This window comes from Glycine max, chromosome 12, assembly GCF_000004515.6.
Source record: "Glycine max cultivar Williams 82 chromosome 12, Glycine_max_v4.0, whole genome shotgun sequence".
NCBI classification, from domain to species: Eukaryota; Viridiplantae; Streptophyta; class Magnoliopsida; order Fabales; family Fabaceae; genus Glycine; species Glycine max.
The window spans coordinates 5,339,638-5,363,321 of record NC_038248.2 but is presented as its reverse complement, the minus strand read 5'-3'; the positions used below and the strand labels follow the sequence as shown (position 1 = coordinate 5,363,321).

Sequence of the window (23,684 nt, the reverse complement as noted above, 5' to 3'; positions counted from 1 at the left end):
TTTTTTGTGTATAAAATGTAAATGCATGTATTGTTATTGAATGAATTACTCAGATAATACATAACCAGACAGAACTGCTAATAAAAGTAATAAAAAAAAAGGTGTGTAACATCACTTATTTCATTACCGAAGAGGCTCACAAACTAATTCAAATTTTATTCCTAGGGTCCGGCCGGCTTACATGACAAATTCATACATATGGCATCATGTTTTCTGACTAAACCTTGCAAAAGAGATGGGATTAAAACTTGTGATTAATCATTACAAAAAAAAATCAGAGTCATACATGACTACATCCTAGGAAAGCCCGCGCTACATTATGTGTATATGTGTAATCCCAAATAACCAATAGCTAAACTAAGATGGACTTCTTTTTCACAAAATTAGTCTAACAATTCCATTCACTAATCTCTTCCCATTTTCCTACTCTAAGAAAGAAAAAGAAAAATTAGATGCAGTCCAATACTCCAGCAGTAGCCACGGGAAAAATGGCTTGGATATTGTTGCTAGGCCAAACCCAGCACCCATAGTAACCACTAAATTGAATCCCACAAATTCTTGCCGTGTTCCTTCTAGTTACGTATATACTCTTTGCACATATTTGCCAATAGACCAAGAAAGACAAAAACGGATCAATTTTCATCCTCTGTTAAGGAGGCAAAGGAAAAAGGTTTGAACTTGTAGCCATCACCGCTGTAGAATTTATTCTGAAATTCTACCCAGTGAAGACGCAAGGCGTGAAGAAAAGCGCTGAGAGTCTCCATCATTAGTAGTATAAAGGCAGTTGCAAAGGCAAAAACAGCTAGCCCCACTAACCGAATGACAAGATTGTCATACCTGTTAATGAACGATGATATCAACAATTAAATAGAGAAAAATGCCAAAAAGGAATGCAAACATAATACATGGATAAGTCATAAGCCTAAAATATCCAACAAAAGAATGCAGACATGAAAGAGGGTTTTTTCATGCAGCTCTGAATTAGTTTTAACTAAAATTTCTTCAATTTAACTCCAAAAACATACATAATTTTTATATTTACAATATGTGGAGACTAGTTGCATAGTTGTATCTTCACAACTCCGAATCAGGTGCTCATCAGAAGTCACACTAATATAAACTAGCAAGTGAAGAATTAAACAAAAAAAAGACTAGCAAGTGGCTCGTGCAAAATTCATTAATGGCTACACAGGTATTGATTAAGATACTTTTGTCAGTCATACTTTTAATGACAATAGCACCAATAGAATAAGCCATAAATACATTTATCTGTTCAAAAACTACTCTGCACCATAGAAATATCTTACTGACTTATCCCTGTTGAAAAAAAGTTTCTAACTGTCCACCACAATGATACCCATTCCATACTATGATCTCAAACTAGGAATAATAATATCTATGAAGGTTACTTTCACGGTAACAAGAAAATTCATCAAAACTAAGGTATGCTATTACCACCCAAGACTGAACATAAAAAAAGTACTTTAACATAAAAAATTTATGCAATTTGATAAATATAAATGATGCCATTTATTGCCAGCACCCTTCTTCTTCATGTTCACACAATAAAAATATTACATTTTCCTGATGCTGTACTTAGATTCCTCTCTGCCCAAAGATCAAGTGAAGTTTTGTGGACTATTAAAACCTTCCTTTATTTGGCATTTCATGATAACCATTCAGATAAGTTTAATTATAAATTACAGTTTTCTTGTCTATTACAGGATGCACATTGGATGGGGAGGGGGATCCAAAAATAAATAAAAAAATAGAAAATCTCAATAAAGAGCTCAAAAAATAGTACATTGTATTAATGAAAGTTTATGAATCAAACTCACCCCCAAGCAAGTAACAGGACTTTCTCATAAAAAACGGTGGAAAGTTCTGAGTGAGCCAAGCTGCAAAGAGGTAAAAAAATATCAACAAAGGATAAATTTTTTTGATATAATAAGGACCCAATGCAATGAGACAATCATAGCTGACCAAACCTTAATGCCCAAAGTCGTAGATATGAGGCTGTATTTGAAACTGAACCTAGAACAAACTCAATGGAGTGAATCATTTGGTGAACAAAAACCTCACTGAAATTGAATTCCTCATGATGTTGCCTGGCAGAATCTGGTTCCAACTCAAGATCAACCTCAGAGTTATTAAGCACACCATAAGTGCGTCCTTGAAATCTCTATATTATCATCAAAGATAAAAGATTAATAATCTTCACAAACTCCCCGCATTGCTTCTTTAATAACTAGATGCCATCAAAAGTATAGGACAAGGGCAACTATATAGCTAAAACAATGTCTGTATAGCCAATAGAAGTTGTAAGTGTTTTGAAACTAGCATATTTTAGTCTGAAGAAAAATGATCTTATAATGGACCTCAAAAGAGAATTTAAATTTGACAACCTTAAGCAAAAATCCAGTCGAAAGGGGAAATTGAACCAACAAGGATTTATATGTAATGTAGGCATATTAAAATGTAAACAAGAATTTTAGTGAACAAAGTTCTCAATATTCAAGCAATAAAATCACACACAAGGGAGGCAAAAGCGGCACCTCATTATGAAGCTTCTTTAGTATAAAAGGTTTTGGAAAGAGCATCCATGGAACTGCAATTACAGCCAAAAGCAATAACACAACCTGCATATCATAAACAGTAATTTGGAATGATGTAAAATAGGAAATGGAACAACAATTATTAAGCAATAAAGAAGCAAAGAAGTGAATCATACTTGAAGTGGTCTTTGGCCCCAGAATAATTGATTCTCACCAAGATTGTCAAAAGGGCTTAAAAACATGTAAATCATTACATGATAAAGGTCTGCCTGAGAGCCAGTACACCACTTGACAACGATGAGAAGGGAAAGATACCCAAATAGACAGTTAAGGAAAATCATCTGGGGCACAAACTGGTACCTAAAAGCATCATGAAGATTAAGTTACAACATTCTACTCAAAGGAAAGCAAAAAGTAACTGCTGGGAGAAGTTAGAAGAAAAGCGAGCACCTTATATCCAGCGAATTGCCAAAGAAACGAGCATTGAAATAACTTAAAAGAATTCCCAAGTTCATGTGCACCACACCCAGCAGAATGGACATCTTCATCTTGAGAGAGTTTAGAAAAGGCAACTCTGAACGACTTCCCCGCCAACTGGGATCCACACCAAATGGATATGGTTCTCGGTATTTTACTAAGCCAATAGTATGTGCATCCCTGGGGTGGAGAATGATAAAAAAAATCACACACCAAGTTAAAACCTGGCTAGAAAACAACTTTCCAATTGATGCAAGCTCTGACAATATAGCAAAAAATTAGCACAATTTGAAGGAGGAAAGGAGCAAAAACAGAAAGCATAACTGAAGAGTGCAGACTGTGGAAGAGATGCAAATGAAATTATTTCTGATGATGCAGATTTGAAGGTAATATTTTTAAGTGAAATGAGAATCAATTTAAGAACTTCAGTTTTTCAAGGTAAACAGTCATAAGATACAGACAATTAGACATTAAGGCAACTCTCTTAGAAGTGTGACTAAACACATCTGATGGTGTCAAGCCAAAAGATTCTTCCCAGGATGGAATTGGTGATACATGACTGCTGCATAGCAGAATGATTTGAATCAACATTTGTATTTTAGCAAAAATAGAATTCAGTAATCAAGGAGTCATTACCAGGAATTGAATGGTTGATTGTATGTTTCAATTAAAAAACAGAAAATAGAAAGGGCAACCTAAAACACAAACAACTAATGCATTGTTTATCTACATAATGGAAACCAAAAAAAAGAAATAAAACTGGCACAAAAGAGAGAGAGAAATAAAAGACACCTGCATGAGTTATCTCGGCATTTATAAGCAGATGGACCAAATATGTGATAAGGAACTGAGAAGAATTCATTGTAGATTAACCCACAATAGATTGAAAATAGTGACATCAAAAGTAGCACATAACGCCCACCAAATAGCATCTCCATAAAGCTTCCAAGTCGCTGGCAGAAATCAAATATAATTGTTAGGTACTTAATTCCAATGCCAAGAACAGAACAAAAATAAAGGATATTGTGCAACTCATTTACACTAGTATGCAGTACAATAGATTTATTACCAACCATAATACATTTCAAGATATTTAAAGACATAAAATCATAATAATTATAAAAAAAAAATGTCAACTATTGTGGTGTTTATCAACTAAATCATAGAAAACACTGGATACTCAACTCTGAACATTAATACGATGATCCTACTTCAATCAGATGGAAAAGAATCTCGATCAAATTTGATATATCATTAATAAGTTTTTTCGCAAAGATTAACTAACCATAATGACAACACACTCATTATATTTTTTGGTATAATCCTCCCATTGCTACTTTATTTATGTCAAAGTTAGAATGGCATTACCTGAGTGCTGAGCTTGCTTTGACGTGCTATAAGAACCAACGCTCCCAGCAACAGGCAAATTCCATGACCCCAGTCACCAAACATAACCGCGAAAAGAAATGGGAATATAATAGTGGTATAAACTGCAGGATTTGCTTCTTGATATCTTGCAACACTGCCAAGTACAAGGCTCATTAGGACTAGGAGTCTTTTCAGTTTTTATAGCAAAATCGCAGAATAGCAGTTCTATCCTATTGATCTATTGACATGGGCATAGCACATCGTCATGCATTTCTAACTTCAAAGAAAGTAATTTATTTCAATACATTAACATACTCATGTTGCAGCTAATAAACATATTATATATTAGGCTCACCCATATGCATCAACAATTTCCTGATATGGACTTGTGAAACTATTGGTCCTAAAATATGTAGGTGGTGATTCCAGTGCATCCATTGAATGAAAGATTATGCCAACTTGAGAACTACTGTCAAAAGTTGCACGCTGCAGTGCCTCCTGAATCTGGAAAATCAAAAGATGCAATCTCTTTAATGGGCAATAGGAATCAAAGTTTTGAAGTCCTAAAAAATTAAAGGGAAAAAAAAATAGTGAGGATCCAACAAATTTGAAGGGGGAAAGATACCTGTGTTTTTGCAAATATAGGGCACCAGCCCTCTCCAACAAGACATTTTTTGGTGACATCAAAATTTAGCATGTTCAGTGTATCATACACAGCCTTCTCTCTTCTTACCTAGGACAAGATGATAAGAATGAGAGCTATAGGTTCATAATAAAATACCCATCACTTGCAAAGGCAGATCAAGTATTAGGAATGCCATGCAGCTACATCACAAGGAACAAGAATATATTCAGTAGCTAATTCTTACCATGTCCATCCATTTTGTTAAATGGCCTCCTACAGAAGCTAGAGCCTTATTCCGATGCCTAATCCCAGCATCCAGAGTTGCCTCTAAGTCAGCAAGACGGGATGAAACCTGTAACCATAAACTATATTCTCTATTAGAAATCATACAATCTCTATTAGAATATCTAGAAAAAATATTCTCTGATATCACTATAGTATCTTAGAATTGCTTAGAATATCTCTAGAAATGGTTTTCATATTTCATTATGTCATGATTTGTTTCCTTAATCGATTAAACTTAGGATTCTAGCATTCATATTAAATTATCAATAGGGTTTACTTCTTTGTCTTTTTGTATCGCATCGAATCAAATTCAGATTATTCAACCTCCATTTTCTCTTTTCCTTTTTTTCCTACCTAAACCTTGTAAGCTGAACATGATATTGGAGCAGTACCAGTGGCCTGCCACTTCAGCTGCTGTATTTCCTTAAATATGGAGCTCCACTTTATTTTCATGATTATTTTCTTTTTCCAATTAGTCAGCTCTCTTGCCATGTTCTACTTCTGGCACCCTCTCTCTATCTCTTTGCGTACTTGACTATTTGCAGACCAATAACAACACTTCCCCATGCCTAGGAATAAACATCTACAGCGTAGACAAATATAGGTGACCCAAAAACGGATCTAGGATAAGATTTGATATAATCTTCGAATTTGGAATTAGGACTTAACCCCACAAAACCAGCTTATAAGGTGAGGAATGTCCAAGCCTTATAAGGACCACATTAGTCATATATCTCTAGTTGAAGTGAGATCTCAACAATATAAACATATTGAAGTTCAGACAACAATTTTTTCCCCACATAAACTGTAGCAGCAAAAAAACCCAATTTTATCAAGAAACTAGAGTACACATGGCCCCTATGTCATGATAGAAGAGTATGCATAATCGAAGAGGAAAAATATCTTCTTAATCTGAGCATACATACCTCCGAAGTTATTTGCCTCTGTTTACTTATATCTTCAGGAACAGGGTAACAATTTGCACCAAATGCATCACAAATTTTCAGAATCTTGGTTCTTGCTTGCTCCCCAGAGAAAAACACAACAAACACAATTTTCTCAACCTGAAAAGATCAGGAATCTGTCATCAGGAGAACAGAGGATAAATTATTAGGGAAGTAAACAAACTGGGCACGGGATTGGTTAAAGTAATAACAAATTAAATACAGATTAACAGAGCTACAGCCAAATTATCAATATTCTTTAAATTGATAAGAAAGGAATAAAACCATCTCAGTTGAAATAGGATCCATGATTTGTTCATCGGCTAGTGCATGATTGAAAAGCATATTGCCTCTTGTGGCACGAAACAACATCCTTTCAAACCTAAGAACTTTGGATTTACAAATTATCCCACTGATAAATCTTAAACCAGATTGATCTGATGGTGCATGCCTCATTTCCTGTAAAATAAACCATTTATAACGGTTCACTTACATTACAAGATAAAATTGAAAAAAAATAAAAAACTTGTAACAGAATTTACAGTTTTTATAGCAGAAAAAGATCAAAAGTAATAAGAGATGTTACAAGGAACCTGCTCAAACAAAAATGGTGTCTCAATATAGTCTCCATTTGAGAAAACATTCTCCTCCAGTTCTCTCTCTTCTGAAAAAGCATTGCCATGACTTGAAACAAGAAAACGACATGCCTGAAACATGCCCACAATATTATATCTCATATGTACATGAGAGAAAGTATGCAGGTAGTATTTTTTATCAAAAAGAACAGAATTATATTTATAATTAAAAATAAAATATCATTGATATTTGACAGAATACATTAATATCAGAAGTATAGTAGAAAAGTGAATCAACAAAAAAGAATCTCCAATAACTAATGCTGAGTTACAATCAGAAAGACCCCTATTGGCTAACTGAATTCAAACAGGAGAAACTAGCATAACCAAAAAATAACAGGGAGCATATCAAAACCTCCAGTACTTTCAAAGAGAGTATGCTCACCACAAATATCTAAGGAAAATACCTTTTGTAATACAATCTTGAACTCCAGGAGTTCATTATATGATTGCCGAAGTTTCTCACTGTTAGAGTTCATTTCAATTAGCTCATGTTCATGCTCAGCAAGTTGTATCTGTTTTAAGACAAATCAACAGAACTTACAGTGTCAGATTCAATGGTGATAACCATCCACGTAAATTGGTAAAAGTGCAGACAACCAACTTAAGTTTATCATGTTATTGCTGGGAGCCAGACAATATATATATATATATATATATATATATATATATTGAAAACAACCTAGGACAATGATCACATCTGATGGGGAAAAAACAGTGAAATAGAGAAGGACCTCTAAATCCTCCAGATAAATATCTGTTTGCAAGACTGAAGGAGAAGACATTAGACCAGCTTTATTGATTTGATCCTCGAAGAATCGTAGCTTTCTTGACATTTCTGCACATCGCTTTACCTGTCAAGCAAAATGCAGTTCATGTTGGTAAATAAAAAATATATACAGGATATTATCACAATCAGGACTTCTGGAGATACATAACAATATATCCAGTGCAACGAAACTATGAAAAGTTAATCTGTCTGTTAGAATATCAAAATATCTCATAATATCATTTTAAATATCTTCAAATATTTTAAAATATCTTTGATGATCTCTTAGGAGTGTTTCCATTTTCATGATTTGTTTCATTATTTAATAAGGATTATGAATCAAATATATAAACAAAGGTTAATGCCTCGTCTTTCAAGTCACATATCACATCACATCAATATACATTAGAGAACATATTGCGTAGTCTCTTTTATCTCTCTTTTTCATTTCTTCTACCTTAATCCCATTAATTTCAACAATGACAGTATTTTATAAACCAAATTCAGTTTAGTTCTAGAAAAAGAGAGGGAAAACAATAAAAATAAACTCTTTCCTGAAGTCTGAACCAATTTCTTCCTTATTTTAGTATCAAATATGGAGAATTTGAAAAATAATAATCCGATTCACATGAAATAAACTATGTACTTAACAGAAGACTTTCTTATGTATTTTTTATCTAACTAGTAAATTAAGAACAGTGTCATAACATCTGGCCCCATAGAAAAACCTCAAATACAAACTGCAGACTAAGTCAGCATCAAAAAAATTTACTAATGAATTAACATTCCAAAAGGTGACAAAATTAAGGGCATTCAGGAATAATTGGTGCAGTGTAGATTACCTGGTTAACAAATATTCTCTGGAAGGGGCTTTTTTCAGCATTTAACTACAGATGAGAAAATATAGTCCATAAGAAATGCAGTGATTAATATCACAGAAGAATTTTACAAGATCAACATCTAAATCAAAAATTTTAGAAAGGTTAAAACAAACTTAGAATATTTCCATACACACACCCCTGCAAGTTGCCACTCAAAATATCATTTATAAAAGGATACAGCATCATATATGATATTGCAAAGAAGATATATTATTCACAATTTTAAATAATATCCCCACTTTCAGTCTGTCCTTGCAAAAATGTATGAGAAAATAGACCAGAATTGAACATTAACATCCAAGTTTTCACATATTTGGATCCACCAAAAGAGCTACAATTCTCTAGATATACAGCAATTGTCCCATGTTCCGTGTATGGTTCTCCAACAATTTTTAGAGAATCAATTTTTACAATAAGATCACACATGAAGAAGCAACTTGTAAAGAGAGTCCTATTATATGAAAAACATGCTAATGACAGGAAAAAAACTATAGTAATGATGAATAATAATTTTTGAACAGCATGGTTGTCTAATACAAGGGCAAGCCTTGTTGCCTTGTGACTTGGAGGTCACAGGGTCAGATCCCTCTCAGCTAGCGTGGTTAATACTGCATACATCTCCACTCTCCAAACCCTATTAGGTGAGAGCCTCATGCGCTAGATCACCCTTTCATAGTTCTCAGACACGACTATGTGCATAGTGAACCATTCGTTAGTGGCATCATTCTGTCCTTGATTACCAATAGAATTCACTATTATCAATAGTTGTGGCATACACAGTCACAAAAGTAAAAAAGGAAACAACATAATCAGGTTTCTAAAATTAGCTTTCTGAGCCTAAATTTAATGCAACAAAGAATAATGCAAGACAATGAACAGAGAATGCCAATCTTATTTGGAACTAAGAACCCGCACCATGAGAAAAGTAAATAGTACCATTTCAGAATTTCAACAACAACGTGTAGTAGTCTAGTTGTGTATATTTGACTACTCTAAAGTGAATAAGGATAAAATGAGTAATCTTAATCGTTGTTGAATTAATTATTGATATTTTATTGCATCCATGATTAGTTACGCATGAGAACTTAATCAATGGCTGAGATTACTCAGTTTACCCTCAACTCACATTATGTAGAGCAGTCTGATCCTAATTGTCTACATTCAAACACAAAGTATATTATAGATTCAACAATGCAACCAAACTGTTCATCAACCAATCTCTCAAACATAATTAGAGTCAAGAAAACTGTTGGGAAGGGAATAATGGCTCAACAAGATACTACATGCATAGGCACGAATGAGAGACCTAAAAGGAAGATCAATCCACCAAGGCATCTAAAGGATTTCATTTAACAGATTCAATTATTGGTTGCTGAGCTGGCTTGATAGCATTGGCTAGCTAGAAGATGACGTCTACCTATTGTTTGCCATTTTCCTTTCTGTTATACCTTTTCTGTTATTTTCTGCATTTCTGTTATTGTAGTATCTTGCACACAACATCCAATATGCTTCTTATAAATACCTATGCATCATGTAAGAAAGTAGACAAGAAATATAAACTCTCTTTCTCTTCTCCTTTGTGCTTGGGAGGCTTCCTAGACCTCGAACTCTAGGTCCCCTTGTTTTGAATTCCTAACATTTGATGCTTTCATTGAGTTCCATAGCTGATTCTACTCGTTCCAAGTCCAATATGGACCACATCAAAGAGGCATCGCGAAACTCACCTCCAATCAACTCAACCTCATCGCTACTCAAAACACCATGTCCACCAAACTGGACGAATTCTTTAGAAAATGGCCCATCTCAAAACCAGTCGCCATTCGCCCATGGATTTCACAATGGCGACTCCATCACCGTTGCAGCCACTCAAAACAACTATCCACCACCAACCACCCTTGCACTTATACTACCCTCCACAGGACCTTTTCCCTTCGTTACCGTGCCCACACCCGTCTCCACAACCAATTTTAAAATCATCATCATTATCTCAGAAATTAACTCATCTTTGCCCTTCCACCCAAAAGCTCAAATCCCACTATACCAGGATGGAACCATTTCGGAAAAACCACATTGACATTCAATTGTTGTGCAATGATGAAACTCCCCACTCTTATGTTTGTGCCCTATGGTTCCTCAAGCAATTGGATGTCTACTTCCTCTTATTTGATGGTTGGGTAGTTGATGCATGCCAACTATTTGATGATATAGGCTGGGTAGCAGATGCGACATCTGCGCGCCCCTTTATCAAGTGGTTTTGTTCTGGTGCTATAAGGAGCAAATATTTGGCACATGCCCAACCCAATCCACATGAAATGCTTCCACAGCATCCTACATTTCATGATTCTGCATATCCAAAAAGGATGTTGGATAAGAGAGTTGCAATTCTGTTTTGTGCCACATGGACCTGTGTGCTATTTGGGAAAGGTGGTATGATGTCTATGGTTGTTAAGTCTAAGACAAAGGATTCTGTGAAATATGAAGTTGTTGATGGAGGAAAGCTCAAGTCAAGGTGACTTTTGAATGTTAGAGGAAACTGTGCAACACTACCTTCAATCACTGAGAAGGATTGGGATGATATCACGTTTGGAGTGGATAACAAAGTTGACTTCTATGTTGTTTCCTTTGTTAAGGATGCTGAATTTGTTCATGAATTGAAGAATTATTTGAAGAGCTGTGGTGCTGATATACATGTCATCGTAAAAATTGAAAGTGCAGAGTCTATACCAAATTTTCATTCGATTATCACTGCATCTAATGGGGCTATGGTTGCCAGAGGAGATCTTGGCACTGAGCTCCCTATTGAAGAGGTTCCACTTTTGCAGGGAGAGATAATCAACTTGTGTCATACCATGGGAAAGGCTGTTATTGTGGCAACAAATATGCTAGACAGCATGATTGTTCACCCAACTCCAACCAGAACAGAGGTATCAAATATAGCAATTGTTGTTCGAGAAGGTTCTGATGGAATAATGTTGTCTGGAGAAACAGCTCATGGAAAGTTCCCACTAAAAGTTGTGCAAGTAATGCACACAGTAGCATTGTGGACAGAAGCCACTATACCAAGTGGTAAAATGCCACCTAACATCGGTCAAGTGTTGAAGAACCACATGAGTGAGATGTTTGCCTACCATGCAACCATGATGTCTAACACCCTTGGAACCTCAATTATTGTCTCCACTGGAACAGGTTTCATGGCTCAAGTGGTTTTTCTTGACCACATACTTATTGTAACAGACAGAGTGACAGCCACAGAAAATGGTCTTCCCCCACACAAAGCAACACCTCTGTTTGATAAGCTTGCATTTGAGAAGACACAACAAGCACTAGGTGGACATGTTCCTATCCTATTACTAGGAGCTGCTTCTTCACCTCGACTTGTGGAAGAGATTTGTTTCTCATATACAGGAATTAACAACCTTGTCTTGCATTTCATCTGTTGTAGCAGTGGTGCTTATTGTTCTTTATATATATATATATATATAGTGAGGGGTTTGAACTTGGTTCTCATTTGGCAGCTTGACCATAACTATCACCTTGAGGACAACAAGATACTACAGGCATAGGCACAAATGAGAGGTCCAAAGGAAGATCAATCCACCGAGGCATGTAAGGGATTTCATTTAACAGATTCAGTTATTGGTTGTTGAGCTGGCTTGATAGCATTGGCTAGCTAGAAGATGTTGTCTACCTATTGTCCGCCATTTTTCTTTCTGTTATACCTTTTCTGTTATTTTCTGTATTTCTGTTATTGTAGTATCTTGCACACAACATCCCATATGGTGCTTATAAATACTTATGTATCGTGTAAGAAGGTAGACAAGAAATATAAACTCTCTTTCTCTTCTCCTTTGTGCTTGAGAGGCTTCCTAGACCTCGAATTCTAGGTCCCCTTGTTCTGAATTCCTAAAAAAACACAAAAATTGCACTTCAATGCTGGATGGATCATATTTAGTATTAACTCTTCGCGCGAAGCATCCAACATCCAAAATCCAAATCAACCACGTAACAAACAACAATAGAACAACGAGTTCCAACAAATCCGCGCACCAGCGCCAGATTCCGAAACTCAACACACGAATTCAAACAATGCCGCCGCAAACGCAAAACCTTCTTCACGCACTCGATTCGAACAAATGCCACAGAACACCAAAACTAACGTCGACAAAACACGTTTCCGCAAAACGAAAGAAACAAAATGCGCCAAAAACAATAAAACGCAATTCGAAGAAAGGAACGGAAATTGGATCTGAGAGAGAGACAGAAAGTTACGTCGCGGAATTGAAGGAGGCCGAGTTCGCCTAAATAGTTGATGGCGCGGTGCGCGGACTCGGCGGGGATGATGAGCTGGACGAAGGTCATCGTCTCGGAGCGCATCAGATCCATTGGCGGCAAGTTTCCAAAGAACCGATCCATTTTCCCGGGAATGGATCTTCGGCTCCAGATCTCAGAAAACCGTTTTGTTTTCCTCTGTCAGTGAGTTGTGTGGGGCTATGCTATGTTTGAATTTGATTCGGGTGCGTTTGGGGTTTGTTAAACTAGAGCACTCTGCTTCAGTTTCCCTTCCGCAACTGCCATTGGAAAATTCGCATTATTCCCACGGAATCTCTTTCACTGAAACAAATTATTTCCATATAGCCAGTGCAAGTGCTTTCTGTGGTTGAATCTCTTTTTATCCTCATGATATGTGTTTATTATGTGATGCCGTCTTCGGACAGATTAAATTTTTACGATAAATTATAAAGTATAACACAATTACACAAGAGATAGGAAGTAAAACATATAAGATAGATAATAGAATATAAAAAAATTGAGAATTTGGTTAAAGTAATTAATAATAGTTTGCCATCTATATCTATATTATTAATAAAGAAAATATCTCTTTTTGGTATCACAAATTTTAGATAATTTTACTATTTTTTTAATTTTTAAATTTCTACTATTCTCTTTTAAAAATTACCCACTATTTTCATGTTGTTTGTTAGTTTTTTTTTATTAATCTTATTTTTTATTTTTTAACTTTTAAATCTTTTTTCCTTTTTTATTTTTATTTAAAATGCTCTCCCCCTATACTAATAATAAAGACTAATAATAAAGGAATATATTCCATTTGGTATTAACCATAATTTTTAAACTTTAAATTTTTCTTCTAATCTCCGGTGAATTTTCACTTCTATATTGTTATTTTTTTTAAAAGTAATAAATAAAAAAGAAGTTAAACACAATTAATAAAAAAATTGAAAAAATAAAAACCTCTCTTCATAAATATTTTAAAAGCCATATTTAAGATAATTTCTAATTGTTTAATAGATTAAAATTATTTACACTAACAATATATATAAAAAATTAAACTAAATATGAAATGTAAAAATTATTGTTGGATGCATAACATTATTTTATGCGTTTATGAAGAAAAAGAAGGCAATATCTTTTAATGGAGAAAATTAAGTAAAAAAAAATAACTGCGTTATTAACTTGAAAAAGTAACTCTTGTTTTTGTTTTTATTTCACTCGCAAATATTTGAAATGCTATAAATTTTGTTTCATTTTATTTTTATTTTGTGTGGCTTACATGCTCCATTTTCTCCCATGGACGTAATGTACTACTAATGCATGTGTTAAATGGAAATGGAAAATTGAAGAGCTTTATGTTGGTCAAAATCAATAAATAGGTATACGAATTATGCTTGTCAACATCAATTACTAATTAATAGCAGTACTTTAGTTTGAGAAAATAAACGAACAGTTACGTGTCTTAAATTCTTAATACATTGAGTTTGACTTTATTTTAAAAAATCATATTAAATTCAATACAAATAACTAAAATTAGTGTGATAAAAAAACATAATTAGTTGTTTGCATGGAGTAATAAATAATTTATCATAGAAAATATTATATAATTTCTCTGTAAAGATGTCAAACTCTTAGTTTTCAAGTTATGTTATACAATATCATATTATAAAATCCACTTTTTACGATATCATTTCCGATATAAATTTTAAAAATCGAGCATTATTAATTTATATAAAAAAGAAAATGATAATTTGTTGATTGATACTCTCTTGTTGAGTGGTAAATAAGTTACTTTCTCCTGAAGTTATTATATAAAATATAAATCATTTCGTAATTTAACCAGTATATATTACTCATTTTTTCTATCATATTTTTTTTATTATTGAAATTTCTTGTAAATTAAATAAATTTTGAAAAATATTTTTGAATATATTAAATGTTAATTTAGCATATTTAAATTTGTTGAAAATAATATTTTAGGTTTTAATATATTAATAAAAAAGACTCTTGAAATATAAGCATATATTTTAAGCAAATATTATATCTACCATACGATCAAATTATATTTAATTCTACATAACAATGTGTTTTGCTTCAAAAAAACAATGTTTTACGCAATAAGTATATGTATAGTCCCTTCGTTCCTACGTATGAAACTATTTTTTTTTTTTGTTTTTTTCATAAGATTTTTTTTCAAATTTTCTTTTGTTATAATTATTTTTAAACTCAAACACCCTTAATTGATTTACAATAAATGTTTTGTATTAAAAAGATAAATATATTATTTCTCTTGTAAGGATTGAACAAGAAAACTAACATGCATTAATTAATTATTTGAGAAAATAATTAAGTGAAAAAAGAGAGATTATGAGTTCCATTATTTTTAAGGATAATTTTGAAATTTTTTTACAAATTATTAACAAATTTAATGTTATTAATCATATCAATTAACTTTCTTTAAAAAGTATAAATTAACTAAAAAAACTTATATTTAAGAACAAATAAAAAATAAGTTATTTTTTCACAATTTTAATGTTGTTAGGTGACCTGGATATAATAGGACAAGATAAGATAATTATCATATCCTATCATCCTATTTTGTCATAATTTTTTTGTTTGTTACACGGATAGAATGTGGTAAAACAAAGTTGATCCGGACAGAATCATCTAAAGGAGGTGAATAGGAGTTTTAAAACTTTTATCACTTTTTCAAAATCTTTTTGAAAAACTTCTAACCATCATTTTTTTTCTTGAATCGTTGAACCACTTGGAATGTGACATCACCTATTCCAACATGCATATAAATGGAAAAAAACATATAAAACATGGAATTTAATTAAATCAATTTTATTCAATAAAATTGTAAGTAAATTCACTTGGATAAAATATTCACATTTGTTTCACTATTACCAAATAAAACTTATCAGAAATATTTCCAACTCAAAAACAAGGTCGTTCAAGTTTACAAAAAAACTCAAGTTAAGCAGTAGAACAAAATAAAGTAAAATAACATGTTCGGAAACATCATGCAATTAAAACAAAAATTTATGCCCCAATGTCACATCCAATTAGAGTATTAAGTCCCGACACCCTCCAACACGAGGTTTCTTAAAGCAATTCACCTAACCATTTGCTTCCATAAACACAAGGTTCGAGATCATTACAGGATCTAAACGCAAACAACACACGAGGAATGAGTCATCACATTCCTCAACGAATAAAGATAAACGAAAACATATAGGTATGATATAAATATAACAATAATATAATTATAACAACAATATAGGTATAACAAGGCTAAAATTTGGCACAATTCATATCATTTCAACACTTAACATGTAACATCACTTGTTCTAGAATTTAATCACATTTCATGCCTTCACGATTAATCACATATTCAAGACAACACATCTCAAATATAATATCATATTTTACACTTAGACAATTCATTATACACCATCACATAACAAGTCACAATGATCATTTCACAGGCATTATGCAACAAATACACTAAGACTCAATCATATATGCAATGTGGTACCATGTGAAAAACAACACCAAGACACCTAGGAGTACATAACAAGATGCGTCACACAATGGGTATGTCAGGTTACTTTCACTAAGTAAAATCATTAGGTGACCAATCATGGTCACTCTGTTTTGTGAGAATGCTCCAATCATATGGGATTAACATAGGTTTAAAAGAGCACTCAAACCAAATGTATTTACCCCAAGGCCTAGATTTCAAAGAATCTGTTAGGGCCTCACCTTCCTGATTTAAGTCCAACTCCTAAAACAACTTTTACACGCAGACAATGCTCATGAATTATACAATACATGCGATCTCACACTTATTTTCAAACATGTTTAACACATTGCGCTATAATTTAACATCTCAGGTTCCTAACTTGGAACTCTAGACTTTCCTTTTAACACCTCAGGTTCCTAACTTGAAACCTTACACTTTCCTTTTAACACCTCGCACATAAACACTTTTCTCAAGGTAAACATCAACCGAGTTATTGTATAATTCACAATTCACAACACAAGTAATATCACATCAAGTATTAACCAAACACTTATTCACAACCATATTTCATGTCCATAACTTAACATCTCACAATGTTACAATTCACAATCGCATGTTCAAGTGTATCTTACAAATTAACGCATGTTCAACTTGCCACTTATACTCAATCTCAATCACAATTTCATAATCCCAAAATGTCATATCATTACACTTTATGAATCATATACATGTATATATATTAAATCCCACTATATTCATAGTAGTGATATATACATGGCACAACACACACACACACACACACACACACACACACACACACACACACACACACACACACACACACACACACACACACACACACACACACACACACACACACACACACACACACACACACACATATATATATATATATATATATATATATATATATATATATATATCATAGAATAAAAATCTTCCAACATTTAAAGCATATAATCATTCACTTATTCATTCAGTTAATAGCAATCACACGTACATATATAGTAAACAAGTATATCTTTACATTTCCTTCTAAGTTACTACGACCTTTGTAGAGTAAAATTACAAGTATAAGGAATGTACTAATCCTATTAAGTTCATACTTATCTTGTTTAAAACAATCATCTACAACTCTTATGTTGATCACAAAAACCGGTTTGACCATTAACTATGTCTAAACTTAAGGTAACCATTGGATCATTGCTTAATCATCTCAGCTTGACCTTTACTCAATAATTTGACTCTCTAGGGGGTTATAAAACTCTGAATTGGGTGGAACCAATGACACTTGTTATCTAACATCCAGGGCTACAACTTTCATGCAAACCACAAAACATAATTCAATCATTTTCTTAGTCATCTTTAGGCTACGAGTTAATTCATATTGTCAAGAAGATAACATGGGCTTAAAACAACTGATTTTCACTAAGCACCGGCGTGCTCTCATCAAGCACGATTGTGCTTCACTAAAAACCTCTATTTCATGAAGCAAAAGAGGCACAATTTAGACCTCAAAACAAACTCAAATTCAAAACGAATAACACAAAACATGCGATCATATCATGGGAAACAAAATTCCTCAATCAATTTCAAGAAAACATGCAAGAATCAAGAATTCTCAAATTTCTAGGTTTATAACATTTAAAGCCAAACACTCAATTAAACCATCCAATTTGCACCATGACATCAATTGACCCATCAAACATGAGCAATTCATAGTTATCATTTTGCAGGAAAAATTAAAACGCATAAAACACCTCAAAATTAATCCCAATTTGATATTCTAAGGTCTCCTACACATGTTCATTCTAACCCCAATTGCGATAAATTAATCTTTTACCTCTAAGTGGGCTCACGCGTGTAGTCTCGTAGCAATAATGGCGTCTCTAGTAGTTCCCTAAGATTTCTCAAATTTTTTCCTCTAGTTGCTCTGTGAGGGTTTCCAAGCGTTAAAGAGAAGGAGAATGGATTAGAGCCTTAATTTCATTGGCTTCGTGTGATGGACACTTCTCTCTCTAAAAATGTTATTTCACAAATCTCATCGGTGAGAATGTGTGAAAATGAGTTTCGAAGGCAGTGTCCAAATTTTAGAACGATCAACTTGTTAACAAGTTCGAGATTTAATTTTATTGCGACAAGTTTGGGTGTATGCGAGAAAAAGAAAGAGTTTTAGGAGAGGAAAAGAAAGCATAGAGACTTATCATAATTATAAAAATTGACCTAATATATCTTTATTTATAATTAGGGATCCTGAGGTTATTATTTACTCTATTTTTCTTTATTTTATTATTTTATAAAAGAAACTCTATTTTATTATTTTATTAAATAAATAATCAACTAAAACATCTCTTTATTTTCTAAAATATCATTTTACTTTATTTATTTTTTAATACTATTAAACCCTTATTTTAATTAAGAAAACCCCTTTCCTCTCATTTATTTAATTTCTAAAAACTCTTTTTATTTATTTTACATAAAAACGAGGGTTTACATATTGTATGATGGAAACACCCTTAAAAACCTTAATCACATACAATAGTACAAAATCAATTGAACAAATATTCAATTTTATAAAACACACAAATCACAAAACTTATAAAAGAGAATAGGGTTAGGAAGATGAATGACTCAAACAATTTATATTGGTTTAGTGATTTCTCACCTACATATACCCAACAATCGTAGTTGGATATTCTGTTAACCGAAGCTTTTGTTTCTAAACGAACACTGTTTGGCAGTTCGGCTTCGCTATATAAATTATACTTTTCACTTTCTCTGAATCTGCAGCGCTTGTTCGACTTCACTCACTCAATCTCTGTAAGTCATTCTCTCCGATAACCATAGTTGATTCTTTTCGTTTTCTTTATTTTTTTATTCTTTTCATATTTATTCCAATGCATTCAAGCTTAAATTCCAACATCACTGCAAAATTAGGTTTGATATATAATAAGATTTTCTCTCATTCTCCGAAGTTGCAGGTTAATCATTTACCCCCAAATTTACTTTTCCGTCCCGCAATTTCAGATGAAAATAAATTAAGACAAGTTTTAATAAGTAGGGAACGAGATTACTCATCGTTTGGACTCGATCAATCAAATTTAATGGTAAAAATTATTAGAAACATTCCTCACTGATCCTGTTCTACTTGATTAAACTATACAACGAAAGTTTAAGGCTAAAACAGATCTATCTGATGTGAATTCCTTCTTATGCAGTACTTGATGATTTATCTCATCTTATGATTTTGTTCTTGGATTTGTTTTATTTTATTTTCTCTTTTGCTGCGGTTGCAGATTCAAGGTAATTGGTTATAACATCAGAAATTTTGATCTCTTAAGAAAGCATTTTTCAACTTTGAACTGAAAATTTGACAACTAGGCTTTTATGCTAAATAATGTAATCATTTTATGCATAGTAGAGTAAATCCCAAGTGACACACAGATCTTTTGAGCAGTTTGCTTATTCCTTTTACTCATAAACATTTGAGAAGGCATTGTATGTTGTGTTATCTAAACTAGACCATTAAATAGCATAAGTACTGGCTCTGTGTGCGTGCATGCCCTTTTATTCTCCTTTGGAAGTTGCATAGGTGATGATCTAGCTAAGCTTGTCCTAATTTGTTTTCATCAGGCTAGCCTATATACTGGGATGAGGAAATCAAAAGCAGATGAGAAGATTCTCAGCTACAACGATGTGGTGCTTAGGCGATCTGATTTACACATCCTTAGTGGTCCATATTTTTTGAATGATCGGATTATCGAGTTTTATTTCAGCTATCTTTCTTCATGTCATCCCTCTCAGGATATCCTGCTGGTTCCACCATCCATTGCATTTTGGATAATACAATGCCCTGTCGCTGAGGCTCTTGGTGATTTCATAGAACCCCTTCATTTGCCTGATAAGACACTGGTTATATTTCCCGTCAATGACAATGATGACGTTGACAGAGCTGAAGGTGGTTCTCATTGGAGCTTACTTGCATATTACCGCAACGCTAATTTGTTTGTTCACCACGATAGTTGCAGAAGCATGAATGCAGCACCCGCCAAGCAACTCTATAAAGGCATTGCTGGATACATGGGATCCTCTGGATCAGCTTCTGAGGCTAGCTTTCTGGAATGCACTAATTCACCCATGCAAGACAATGGTTATGACTGTGGCTTATATGCCACAGCCATAGCCAGAGTAATATGCAACTGGCATGTAAATCATAAAAATGCTGATACAAATGATCTGTGGTTTTCTGCGGTGAAGGAACAGGTTTCCCCATCTGCTGTCGCCAGCATGCGAGGCGAGATCCTGGCCTTGATCAGAGATCTAATGGCAAGACATTGAGATCAGCATGTTCCAGATTAAAATCTGTCTTCTTACTTGGAAGTCTAGAATTTTAAGTGTTGAGCTTCCCCTAATGAGAAGTGTCAAGTCTGTCTGAACCTCAAAGTTTGAGCTTCCTCTATAACTTCATTTATGAGGAGACTCTGATTTAGTGTCGAGTCTATTTGAGCCTTTGACTACCAGTCATTGCTGAAGCAAATTTGATCTTTAGCAAATTGATGTTTGTTGGGCAGTAAATACTAAGATGGGCGTACATCTTGGTTAAAGGAAACCCTGTATACACTGTTATTGGCTTACTGCCATTGCATCTTCAACTTCGTTACATTTTTTTTGTTTATTTTTTTCGTTACAATGTAATTGAAGAGTGTGACCCTTGCTGCATGTGAAGAACAATTTATTTTTTTTTATCCGTTGTGTCTCTTATGCTAGATTAATTTTTTTAGGTTTGTTCTTTTGACAAGTTGATATTGTTAACTTAAAAATGTAAACCTTATACTCCATTTGGGGTGGTTGTTAGTTTTTTATTTTCAATTTTGAAATGTAATTTTCAAAACAAAATCCATTTGATAAAAATGGAGCTGAATTAGTTTTTATCTAAATTTTAAAACAATTTTACATTCATTATCAAACCAAGAAAAAAGATTGTGAATTTAGTTTTTAGTTTTAAAAAATACATTATAACTATCACCACTGCCCTTGTCCCTACCCGTGCCTTCAGTGCCACCTTTCCACCACAACCACAATCGCCACCACCATTCCACCGTCGCCACCACACCTCATCGTTATCGCCTCCACCACCACAATCGTCACACCATTTTGTTGTCTTCATCGTTGTTGTTGCCCTCGCTATCACTATTTCACCCCATCATTGTTGTCGTTACCACCAACACCATTCCACTATTGCTATCGTCTACCACTAGTGTCCCCACCACATTGTCATTGTTGCCACCATCATTCCACTATTACTATCGCCACTACCACCACCAGAGTCACCATCACATTGTTGTCATTGTCATTACCATTCCACCGTTACTACTGTCATCATCGCCACCATTCTATAGTTTCCATCAACGTTGTCGCAATCATTGTCATAATTTTAAAATTGAATTGGCGATTGACTCGATCAAGGCATTTGGTCACTTGGTCAATGGTCAAACCAGTGAGTCACTAATTGATCCGCATGACCTGATCTTAATTAGAAAAAAGTTAAAATTTTATACCCAACCTTAATTTACCCACATGACCCAATGTGTTTCCTTCTTCGGCATGACTTGACCCAAGTCAATGGGTCATTGGTTTAACTGCAAACTCGATTGGGTCGTATCAAGTTGCATAAGGTCCAATGCATGGTCAATCCGATAGGCAACTCAACCCGACCAGACCTCTGGGTCATGATTGAATAAGTCGGTCTGAGGTTTAAAATACCGGAATTGTCATTCTACCACTACTACTGTCACCATCCCTATTCCACCACCACCGCACCATTGTTGCTGCCATTATTTCACCTCTACCACTGTCACCGTTGCCACTCTCACTCCACTACTTCTGTCATCACCGTTATTTCATATCAGAGCGAGACAAGATAAAACAATTGATCCATTTTATTTACTTTAATTTGTAATGTTTTCTAAAAACTAAATGCAGAGTAAATCGAAACTCAACTAAAATTGATTTTAATTTTTAAAAATTTTAAAACTGAAAATGAGAAACCACCTTGAACAAGGCCTTACATTTGGAACTTCGAAAGTATGTTATGCTAATCTTAGCTGACTCTAATCCATTCACTCCAAAGTTCATTTATATTCTTTTTTCGCTTTTTAATCATTTTGGGTTTTTTTTCAAACAAAATACTCCTACATTTGACGAGGCGAAAATAACATAGGACAGATAAATAGTTTGCTTGACTACCCCATTTTGATATTTTGTTTGGGGATGCAGGCTACCATGGGTAGCCCTATTAGCACTCACCCCATTCCTATTTAAACCTCCCCTATTTCTGTTGTGTTGATAGAGGGTGTAACTTCAAAATACACAACGAACATATATTTTCTTTATGATAAATTTTTGGTTAAATTGTAATTTTGGTTTTCTTATAATTTTAAATCCCTAATTTTGTTTTCCCTATTTCTAAATTAAGATATATAGTTCCTCTATTTTTCAGAATAAAGTAAAACATAAAAAAGATTTTAATAGGAATTGAACTCATGACTATTTATTCCAAGATAAGATAATAAACCACTAAGACACTTGATTTATTTATTTAACTATATAAAAATGATTTTGTATGTATCATTAGTCAACAGTTATTAATTTGTTTCAAGTTATAAACATTTATAAATTAAAAAATATTTAATATATAAATATTTTCAATTATATTTTATATATTTTTATTTTGAGTACTTTACATATTTTTATTTTATCAATTTATAATTAAATTTCATAAATTAATATATAAATTATTTTATAAATTGATTTTGATATACATAAAATTTTCCTCTAATTATATAAATCAATATAATTACATCAATTAATATGTAGATTATACAAATTACGTAAATTTATTTTAATATGTAAATTATTTTTATTCTAATTATATAAATTGTTAAAAAATTAATATTTAATATTTTAAGAAACTTACATGCTAATATTTTTGTTTTAATTATAAAACATTATTTAGTGAGTTTTTTTAATACCAAATATATAAATCAAGAAAATTAAATAAGTTACTTATGTAATCTATAAAATTATGTAAAATTATTTGTATATATAAATAATACAAATTTCATTTTAATTATAAAAGTAGTAATTTTAAATTTTAAATTTACATAATTTCTATAAATTACATAAAATAGTTTTCTAAATAGTCTATATATGAGTTTATGTATTTTTTTTAAATTATAAAAAAATAACAACAAATTTTATATTAAAACAGATTTTTATAATAAAAGTAAATACATGTAAAATTAA

General features: G+C 33.0%; 2 protein-coding genes across 2 annotated transcripts; one reads left to right on the top strand and one right to left on the bottom strand.

Moving 5' to 3' along the window:
• Positions 1-238: 238 nt before the first annotated feature.
• LOC100800799 (V-type proton ATPase subunit a1) lies at positions 239-13,208 on the bottom strand. Its single transcript, XM_003539691.4, has 18 exons — positions 12,809-13,208; positions 8,501-8,545; positions 7,624-7,743; positions 7,297-7,404; positions 6,848-6,961; positions 6,540-6,713; positions 6,237-6,374; positions 5,270-5,377; positions 5,026-5,133; positions 4,756-4,904; positions 4,401-4,554; positions 3,825-3,985; positions 3,006-3,212; positions 2,732-2,915; positions 2,556-2,639; positions 1,989-2,182; positions 1,839-1,898; positions 239-837 (listed from the first exon to the last, which is right to left on the bottom strand). The coding sequence occupies exons 1-18, from the start codon at positions 12,950-12,952 to the stop codon at positions 633-635; spliced, it is 2,457 nt and encodes an 818-aa protein (XP_003539739.1). The 5' UTR covers positions 12,953-13,208; the 3' UTR covers positions 239-632.
• Positions 13,209-18,969: 5,761 nt separating this feature from the next.
• Positions 18,970-21,106, top strand: LOC100800268 (NEDD8-specific protease 1-like). The gene is made up of 2 exons (NM_001252755.3): positions 18,970-19,199; positions 20,013-21,106. The coding sequence occupies exon 2, from the start codon at positions 20,031-20,033 to the stop codon at positions 20,715-20,717; it is 687 nt and encodes a 228-aa protein (NP_001239684.1). The 5' UTR covers positions 18,970-19,199; positions 20,013-20,030; the 3' UTR covers positions 20,718-21,106.
• Positions 21,107-23,684: the final 2,578 nt, after the last annotated feature.

Coding starts and splice junctions, on each gene's coding strand:
- LOC100800268 (NM_001252755.3), top strand. CDS start 20,031: ATGAGGAAATCAAAAGCAGATGAGAAGATTCTCAGCTACAACGATGTG.
- LOC100800799 (XM_003539691.4), bottom strand. CDS start 12,952: ATGGATCGGTTCTTTGGAAACTTGCCGCCAATGGATCTGATGCGCTCC. Junction 5,378..6,236: donor AGAGGCAAATAACTTCGGAG/GTATGTATGCTC, acceptor TTATGGTTACAG/GTTTCATCCCGTCTTGCTGA. Junction 4,905..5,025: donor CTATATTTGCAAAAACACAG/GTATCTTTCCCC, acceptor TTGATTTTCCAG/ATTCAGGAGGCACTGCAGCG.